This window comes from Leucoraja erinacea, chromosome 5 (assembly GCF_028641065.1).
Source record: "Leucoraja erinacea ecotype New England chromosome 5, Leri_hhj_1, whole genome shotgun sequence".
In the NCBI taxonomy this organism is placed as follows: domain Eukaryota; kingdom Metazoa; phylum Chordata; class Chondrichthyes; order Rajiformes; family Rajidae; genus Leucoraja; species Leucoraja erinaceus.
The window spans coordinates 599245-609244 of record NC_073381.1 but is presented as its reverse complement, the minus strand read 5'-3'; the positions used below and the strand labels follow the sequence as shown (position 1 = coordinate 609244).

The window sequence follows — 10000 nt, the reverse complement described above, 5'->3', positions numbered from 1 at the left end:
AACTTGCCATTGTGTTGTACTGCTTACAGCTGCAAGAACATGTAGCAACCAATAAAGGGCTATAGGTCTATTGCGAGTTTATGTACAGGTACACCTACGCCACGCTCCTCCCGGTCACCTACAATTCCATGATCAACCCCATCATTCACGCCTTCAAGAACCATGACTTGAGAATTAAGGGACAGAAGTTTAGGGGTAACATGAGGGGGAACATCTTTACTCAGAGAGTGGTGGCTGTGTGGAATGAGCTTCCAGTGAAGGTGGTGGAGGCAGGTTCGATTTTATCATTTAAAAATAAATTGGATAGGTATATGGATGGGAAAGGAATGGAGGGTTATGGTCTGAGTGCAGGTATATGGGACTAGGTGAGAATAAGTGTTCGGCACGGACTAGAAGGGCCGAGATGGCCTGTTTCCGTGCTGTAATTGTTATATGGTTATTTGGTGTGTATATATATTGTGTGTGTATATACATACTATGGTACAAAAATCAATTTACACACAAAAATCGATTTAAAATGGAAATCAATATATACAAGAGAGCAACACCTGTCAACGCTGAGAGTGTCGGTGTGTGTGTGAGTGTGTGTGTGTATCTCTGCATTGTGTCAGCCTGTGGGGGTTGTGTTTTGCAGGAGCTGGGCGCCTGTGGTCGATGCGATGGGTGAAGCAGTGAATGAGACTGTGGACGTGTCGGGCTGGCTGTCTCTGGGCAACAACTCATCGCTGGAGCTGCAGTCGCGGCTGCTGGAGCAGGAGCGGGAGCGGCAGGGTCAGGGTCAGGGGCCGGGGCAGGGTCAGTGGCAGGCGGCAGACCCCTGGCATGTCATGCTGTGTATCTCGGGCTCGGTCATCGCCTGCGAGAACGCGCTGGTGCTCACCATCATCGCCCACAGCCCCGCCTTACGGACGCCCATGTTCCAGCTGATCGGGAGCCTGGCCACCGCCGACCTTCTGGCCGGACTCGGGCTGGTCTTCAACTTCTTCTTCCGCTACCTGGCCCGCTGGCAGACGGCCGACCTGATCACCGTCGGCTTCCTGGTCGGCTCCTTCTCCGCCTCGGTCAACAGCCTGCTGGTCATAACCATCGACCGCTACCTGTCCCTGTACAATGCCCTCACCTACTACAGCGAGAGGACAGTGGTCTACATCCACACCATGCTGGCGGTGGCCTGGGGTATCTCCATCTGCTTGGGTCTGCTCCCCATACTGGGTTGGAACTGTCTCAGCGACCAGTCCACCTGCAGCATCATCAGGCCTCTGACCAAGGCCAACCTGACTGTCCTCTCCATCTCCTTCCTGGTCAACTTTGGCCTCATGCTCCACCTGTACGTCAGGATCTGCAAGATAGTGTGTCGCCACGCTCACCAGATCGCCCTCCAGCAACACTTCTTCGCCACCTCTTGTGCCATGAGCACCAAGAAGAGCGTCTCCACCCTGGCCATCGTTGTGGGCACCTTTGGCACCAGTTGGCTCCCCTTCACCATCTACTGCCTGGTTGGTGACCAGGACTATCCGGCGGTCTACACCTACGCCACGCTCCTCCCGGTCACCTACAATTCCATGATCAACCCCATCATCTACGCCTTCAAGAACCAGGAGATACAGAAGGCCACGTGGCTCCTCTTGTGTGGATGCTTCCAGTCCAATACATCCTTCCACTCCAGGTCGCCCAGCGAGGTCTAGACTCTTCTGGGATTTCATAGGATGTGGCCCTTGTGGCTAAAGGGATCAGGGGGGTATGGAGAGAAGGCAGGTACGGGATACTGAGTTGGATGATCAGCCATGATCATATTGAATGACGGTGCAGGCTCGAAGGGCCGAATGGCCTACTCCTGCACCTAATTTCTATGTTTCTATCTTTCTATGAACCCGAGGGGTAACTTCCTAGAATCAAGGGGAGGTCATTTAAGACTGAGGTGAGAAAAAAACTTTTTCACCCAGAGAGTTGTGAATTTGTGGAATTCCCTGCCACAGAGGGTAGTGGAGGCCAAGTCACTGGATGGATTTAAGAGAGAGTTAGATAGAGCTCTAGGGGCTAGTGGAGACGAGGGATATGGGGAGAAGGCAGGCACGGGTTATTGATAGGGGATGATCAGCCATGATCACATTGAATGGCAGTGCTGGCTCGAAGGGCCGAATGGCCTCCTCCTGCACCTATTTTCTATGTTTCTTCACACAACGGGTGGTGGGTGTATGGAACAAGCTGCCAGAGGAGGTAGTTGAGGCTGGGACTATCACAACCTTTAAGAGATAAACAGACAGGTCCATGGATAGGACAAGGGATATGGGGAGAAGGCAGGAACGGGGTACTGATTGGGGATGATCAGCCATGATCACATTGAATGGCGGTGCTGGCTCGAAGGGCCGAATGGCCTCCTCCTGCACCTATTGTGTATTGTCTATTGTCTATTCCAGACCCGCTTCTTGAACGAGCCAGACGATCGGCGGGTGCTTTAATGACCAGACGGGCCTTTGTAGAAAGAATGCACACGGCCATCTTAGCGACCCACCGCGGGAAATCAAGTTCGATCCCGGTGAATGCCTGGCCACTCAATGTGACAAAGAAATTAGACTTCACGTTGGAGTAACTGCCCAGTGTTGAATATTTGGAGACAATCTTCACGACTAGTGCAGGTGTCAGCGGTTCATAAGTGATAGGAGCAGAATTAGGCCAGTCGGCCCGTCAAGTCTACTCAACAATCTATCTATCTCTGCCTTAAAACAGGTGAACCTGTGGAATTCTTTGCCACCGACTTGGCCTCCACAGACGTCTGCGGCAAAGAATTCCACAGGTTTACCACCCTCTGACGAAAGAAATTCCTCCTCTTCTCCATCCGAAACGAAAATCCTTTAATTCTGAGGCTCTGACCTCTGATCCTAGACTCTCCCACTAATAATAATAATAATAATAACTTTATTTATAAAGCGCTTTTAGACAACATCAGTTACCACAAAGTGCTGTACATGGGAAATCAACAAAAAGTTATTACAAACTACTAAAACCATTAAGACGACAGGACTATAAAAACAGTAAAAAATTAAAAGATTAAAAGCACTAAAACAGGAACAATGTCTCAGCCAGTGTCGAAAGCCAGTGAATAAAAGTTTCCACTAGTGGGAACATCCTCCCCACATCCACTCTATCCAGGCCTTTCACTATTTGGTGAGTTTCAATGAGGTCCTCCCCCCTCATCCTTCTAAACTCCAGCGAGTACAGGCCCAGTGCCGTCAAACGCTCATCATATGTTAACCTACTCATTCCTGGGATCATTCTTGTAAACCTCCTCTGGACCCTCTCCAGAGCCGGCACATCCTTCCTTAGATATCGGTTTATGGGGAGAAGGCAGGAGAATGGGGTTCGGAGGGAGAGATGGATCCACCATGATTGAATGGCGGAGTAGACTCGATGGGCCGAATGGCCTAATTCTGCTCCTATCACTTATGAACGAATACCAAAGACTGCAGACATGGAATCTTGAGTGAAACAGCAAGTGCTGGAGGAACTCAGCCAGTCAGGCAGCATCTGTGGAGGGCACCACTCGGACCATTCCCTCCACAGATGCTGCCTGACCCGCTGAGTTTCTCCTGCACTTGGTGATGTACAGAATATTTCACCATGACTCTTGTCTCGCCTGTAGAGACCCGTGTAGGGAGGGACCTAGGAAGGGTGTCAAAGGTTATGGGGAGAAGGCAGGAGAATGGGGTTGAGAGGGGAAGATAGATCAGCCACGATTGAAGGGCAGAGAAGACTCAATGGGCTGAATGGCCTAATTCTGCTCCTATGACTTAATGGACCATTAATGACTCTTATGCCTTAAGCCCAAATCACCCCGGGAAGCGACAAACAACGAAGGGTGGAGGCGGATACACAAGGAATTGGAGATCACGGTCTCTTGAGCAAAACTCGTACAAAGTTCTGCAGGAACTCAGCGGGTCAGGCAGCATCTGTGGAGGGAATGGACAGGCGACCCTTCTTCAGACTGATGAACGGGGGTGACTCCGGGACACTGCTTCTCAATCCAACCAGTGTGATATTTAACACCAGGGAACCTCTTTAAAGGAAGTTTCGAGACTTCGGACGTCACTGTCTGTTGAATAACGCGAGAAGTATTGAAACGAACAAGCACTTTATAGGTGAATTTCCTGACCGCTCTCCAGCAGCGGGGAAGTGTACGGCAACCTGCAACATATTCTATTTTTGTGTATTGATTGTATTAATGTCGTGAATTCAGATGCATATTTTGTTTACTGTGGGGAAAAAAAATAAAGGTTTTTTTTGTACACGAACTGTACACAAATATTAGAAGGCCGACGGCTCGTTATGTTTCATTTAGTTTCGTTCAGAGTTACAGTGCGGAAACAGGCCCTTCGGCCCACTGAGTCCGTGCCGACCAGCGATCCCCGCACATGGTATACGCAGAGCTGCCAATTTTTGTCAGAGCATTTCAGTATTCTAGTTGTACATGGAAATCAGTATTTTGCTGAGGAAATCAGTATTTGTACGTGGTGCTAATTTGCTGATTTTTTTTTTATTTTTTATGTGCAGTCCTACCCATGTAAGGGTACAAGAATGCATAACTTTGCTACCAATTGACATGTCAATAGTCAATAGTCAATAGTCAATAGTCAATTTAATTGTCATTTGGACCCCTTGAGGTCCAAACGAAATGCCGTTTCTGCAGCCATACATTACAAACAAATAGACCCCAGACACAACATAATTTACATAAAAATCCATCACATCGCTGTGATGGAAGGCCAAAAAAACTTATCTCTCCACTGCACTCTCCCCCCCCCCCCCCCGATGTCAGAGTCAAAGTCAAAGCCCCCGGCTGGCGATGGCGATTGTTCCGCGGCCATTAAAGCCACGCCGGGTGGTGCGAGGTCGCACACCGGGTCTTGGTGTTAGAGTCCCTGGCGTGCGCTCGCAGAGTCCCGCGGCCATTCCAAGCCGCGCGGGGCGGTGATGTCAGGCCCCGCTCCAGGAGCTCTTCGACCCGCAACTCGGGCGGGAGAAGTCGCCATTGCAGGAGCCCTGAAAAGCGGTCTCCCTCCAGGGACCCGCGGGCTCCCGGTGCCGCCGTCCGCAGACCCGCAGTTGCAGCCTCCGAGTCAGCAGCAGCAGCAGCAGCAGCAGCAGCAGCAGCAGCAGCAGCAGCGCTCCACCACCGCTCCACCACCAACGCTCCACCACCGCTCCACCCGCTCCGGACTCGGCCAGCTCCGCGACGGTGACGGTGAGTCGGCACCAGAGTCCCCGGTCTTCTCCTGTTGGAAGCCGCTCCTCATTGCAGCCCCAACGACAACGGAGACCCGACAAGAAAAGGTCGGGTCTCCAGTGCAGGGAGAGATTTAAAAGTTACCCCCTTCCTCCCACCCCACCCCCACCCCACACACACACACCCCAACAGAAAATAACAAAAACTACATAGAAACATAGACAAAAAATAATAAAAACGCGGACGGGCTGCAGAGGCCGCTGCTGACCAGAGTCGCGCCGCCTACCCGAAAAGATGTCTTCTACACACCTTATTTGGCAGTGTATGGGACCTTATTTGTCACACGTAACAAGGTTTGCATGCAGTTCAGTACAAGTATCATTGCACACAAGCACTTAGATGCATCTTAACTAAGCATCTCAGATACAGGACAAGCGTGTAGCAGTAGATTGACACAACAAGCTGGAGTAATTCAGCGGGACAGGCAGCATCTCTGGAATGAAGGAATAGGTGACGTTTCGGGTCGAGACCCATCTTCAGGTAATTTATTTTTACGTTTAGAGGGGGTAAGGTTGGTGTGGGTGACGGGAGTGGAAAAGTTGAGACAGTTGATGTCACGCCGGCAGTTAGAAATAAAGAGGTCTAGAGAGGTATTCTCTGCCTCAGAGGGCGGTGGAGGCCTGTTCTCTGGATACTTTCACGAGAGAGTTAGATAGGGCTCTTAGGGATAGCGGAGTTAAGGGATATGGGGAGAAGGCAGGAACGGGGTACTGATTGGGGATGGTACACAAAAAAGCTGGAGAATTTTGTTGCATTTCGTTTGTCTCTGTACTGTACACTGACAATGACAATTAAAATTGAATCTGAATCTGAATCTGAATCTGAGAAACTCAGCGGGTGCAGCAGCATCTATGGAGCGAAGGAAATAGGCAACGTTTCGGGCCGAAACCAAGGGTTTCGGCCCGAAACGTTGCCTATTTCCTTCGCTCCATAGATGCTGCTGCACCTGCTGATTTTCTCCAGCTTTTTTGTGTACCTTCGATTTTCCAGCATCTGCAGTTCCTTCTTAAATACTGATTGGGGATGATCAGCCATGATCACATTGAATGGCGGTGCTGGTTCGAAGGGCCGAATGGCCTACTCCTGCACCTGTTGTCTATAAGTTGAGATGGGGGCGGTGGGGAGCGAAGGTGAGGCCTCTGTTGAGGGCAGGCAGTTCCGTATCAGAAAGGGGGGGGGGGGGGTGGGGGGGTGGCAGGGGGGATGGTGAAGACATGACAAGGGTGAGGGTGGGGAGTCGGAGGAGGGCAGGAGGGATGGTGAAGACAAAGATCGAGGTGAGATCTGGTGGGTGGGTGTTCAGAGAGGAGGGGGAGGGAGCGTGAGGACTATTGTACGGGTGGCATGTGGTCGGGGTTAAAAGAGGAGAAAAGGGAAGACTCATCGCATACGGTGGTCAATGATTTTTTTTCTATATCTCTCCATATCACTGAATATATCTCTTGTTTCCCTTCACTCTGCCTCTCGGTCTGAAGAACAGCCTCGACCCACAATGTCACCTCTTCCCTCTCTCCAGAGATGCTGCCTGGCCCGCTGAGTTGCGCCAAGTTTTTGTGCTTATCTGCACTTCACGCTGCCTCAACAAGGCCACCAGCATAATCAAGGGCCAGTCTCATTCCTGGGATCATTGTTGTAAAACCTCCTCTGGACCCTCTCCAGAGCCGGCACATCCTTCCTCAGATACGGTGCCCAAAACTTGCTCACAGTATTCCAAATGCTGCCTGACCAGCGCCTGATAACCATATATATAACCATATAACAATTACAGCACGGAAACAGGCCATCTCGGCCCTACAAGTCCATGCCGAACAACTTTTTTTCCCCTTAGTCCCACCTGCCTGCACTCGTACCATAACCCTCCATTCCCTTCTCATCCATATGCCTATCCAATTTATTTTTAAATTATACCAATGAACCTGCCTCCACCACTTCCACTGGGAGCTCATTCCACACCGCCACCACTCTCTGCGTAAAGAAGTTCCCCCTCATATTACCCCTAAACTTCTGTCCCTTAATTCTGAAGTCATGTCCTCTTGTTTGAATCTTCCCTATTCTCAAAGGGAAAAGCTTGTCCACATCAACTCTGTCTATCCCTCTCATCATTTTAAAGACCTCTATCAGGTCCCCCCTTAACCTTCTGTGCTCCAGAGAATAAAGACCTAACTTATTCAACCTATCTCTGTAACTTAGTTGTTGAAACCCAGGCAACATTCTAGTAAATCTCCTCTGTACTCTCTCTATTTTGTTGACATCCTTCCTATAATTTGGCGACCAAAATTGTACACCATACTCCAGAATTGGTCTCACCAATGCCTTGTACAATTTTAACATTACATCCCAGCTTCTATACTCAATGCTCTGATTTATAAAGGCTAGCATACCAAAAGCTTTCTTTACCACCCTATCTATTTACCACCCTATGCTGAGCCTTATGGAGCCTCAGCATTACATCCCTGTTTTTGTACACATGCCCTCTTGAAATAAATGCCAGCATTGAGTTTGCTTTCTTTACTACCGATTTGACTTGCAGATGAACTTCTTGGCAATCCTGGTCCAGCTCTCCCAAGTCCCTTTGCACCTCTAATTTATAGATTCTCACCCCATTTAGAAAATAGTCGACACCTTTATTCCCACGATCAAAATGAATGACTCCACACTTTGCTCCACTATATTCCATCTGCCACTCTCCCAACCTGTCCAAGTCCTTCTGCAGAGTCCCTGCTTTCGCTACATGACCTGCCCCTTGAATTTGGTGGCCTTGCATCCTGCTTGAAATGGCATGAAACTGCACTTGAATTCTGTGGCCTGGCACTCTGCTTGAAGTGGTATGAAACTGCACTTGAATTCTGTGGCCTGGCACTCTGCTTGAAATGGCATGAAACTGCACTTGAATTTGGTGGCCCTGCACCGTGCTTGAAATGGAAGGAAACTGTATTTAAATTTGGTGGCCTTGCACCCTGCTTGAAATAGAATTTCAAGGAATAGCCGTGAGTCAACTGCCAGCCCACCAGCCATGAGTGAGCTGCCAGCACATGACGCGCGAGGATTTTGAGCATTTAAAAAACCCTGGGGCGCTGTGCGTTACTGCGCGTCACTGCATTCGCCACCGAAGCCAATTAACCTACAAACCTGCGCGTCTTTGGAGTGTGGGAGGAAACCGGGAGAAACCCGGAGAAAAACCCACGCAGGTCACGGGGAGAACGTACAAACTACGTCCAGACAGCACCCGTGGTCAGGGTCAAACCCGGGTCTCTAGCGCTGTGAGGCAGCAACTCTACCGCTGCTAACGTTAAACTAAAGGTTCATCAAAAATGTCCACTAAAGTCAAATCTACAACATAACTGGGCATTAGAAGGGAGAGGTCATCGTCACAATTTCCAAACGATATATTATATAATCTCAGTGGGGAAAGTTGTCTTATTACACATTTTATGAAAGGAGAGGAAAAAGCCAACTCTGAGATCTTTAGAGAAACAAAACAATTTATTTAATTACCCCGGCTCACAATTTCAAGTTATTAATTTCATCCAAAACTCATTCCCCACATGACAATGAGTTATTGTAATAGATGCAGTTGCTTGGTTACTTGTGTCATTGAAACCACATTACACCCAATGTCGATTCATATCATCTACCTGCTCCAATTGCCTCGAAAATAGTCTTTTATCTGATCATGCTTTCCAAAGGCAATGAAATATTCTGGGAGTTTATTTATACGGTGCGATAAACAAGGAACCGGCATCAGATTTATTGCATGTGGTGGTGCTAAAATGTTAACATTCCCTGGGGGAAAGACCAGGCCATATTCTTGTGTAAATGCCATTGAAAGGAGCAGCCATTTGCTGTCGAACCCCCTCAGTTCCACCCCCCGACCAGTGAACACCCCGTTTACACCAGGTCTACTTCATGCCACCGTTGCATCCACTCCCTACACACGAGAGGACAATTAACTTACAAACCTGCATGTCTCTGGTAGTTGGAAGGAAACCTGAGCACCCAGAGGAAACCCACAAGTTCATAAGTTATAGACAATAGGTGCAGGAGTAGGCCATTCGGCCCTTCGAGCCAGCACCGCCATTCAATGTGATCATGGCTGATCATCCCCAATCAGTACCCCGTTCCTGCCTACTCCCCATATCCCCTGACTCCGCTATTTTTAAGAGCCCTATCTAGCTCTCTCTTGAAAGCATCCAGAGAACCGGCCTCCACCGCCCTCTGAGGCAGAGAATTCCACAGACTCACAACTCTCTGTGTGAAAAAGTGTTTACTCCTTATTCTTAAACTGTGTGGCATGTGTTCAAGAAGGAACTGCAGATGCTGGAAAATCGAAGGTACACAAAAATGCTGGAGAAACTTAGCGGGTGCAGCAGCATCTACGGAGCGAAGGAAATAGGCCCCTGGTTCTGGACTCCCCCAACATCGGGAACATGTTTCCTGCCTCTAGCGTGTCCAAGCCCTTAACAATCTTATAGTCCAAGTGGGGGGATCTGGGTAGGGAAGATGGGGGGGAAAGAGGGGAGTGGATGAAGGGTAGAAAAGAGATTGGGGAGGATTAGTTAGTGGTAACTTAAAATTGGACTCTTCAACATTTACCTAAAATTGGACAGAGATAACAAATAGTTAATTCTGAATGAAGAATATGTGATTGATTTGCCTCAGGGTGCATGTTGTGCCAATGTGGTGCTGTTGTGAGTGTAGAGATACAGAGCTTGAAGGGCC

The 10000-nt window shown here is 49.1% G+C and overlaps 1 protein-coding gene across 1 annotated transcript in view; it reads left to right on the top strand.

The window, feature by feature from the left end:
* The window catches only part of LOC129696878 (G-protein coupled receptor 6-like), a 6675-nt gene extending 3806 nt beyond the window's left edge, over positions 1 to 2869 (top strand). The window contains exon 2 of the mRNA XM_055634955.1: positions 635 to 2869. Within this exon, the coding sequence (XP_055490930.1) occupies positions 660 to 1685 (1026 nt within the window). The 5' untranslated portion in view covers positions 635 to 659 and the 3' untranslated portion in view covers positions 1686 to 2869. The remainder of the gene's footprint in view (positions 1 to 634) is intronic.
* Positions 2870 to 10000: the final 7131 nt, after the last annotated feature.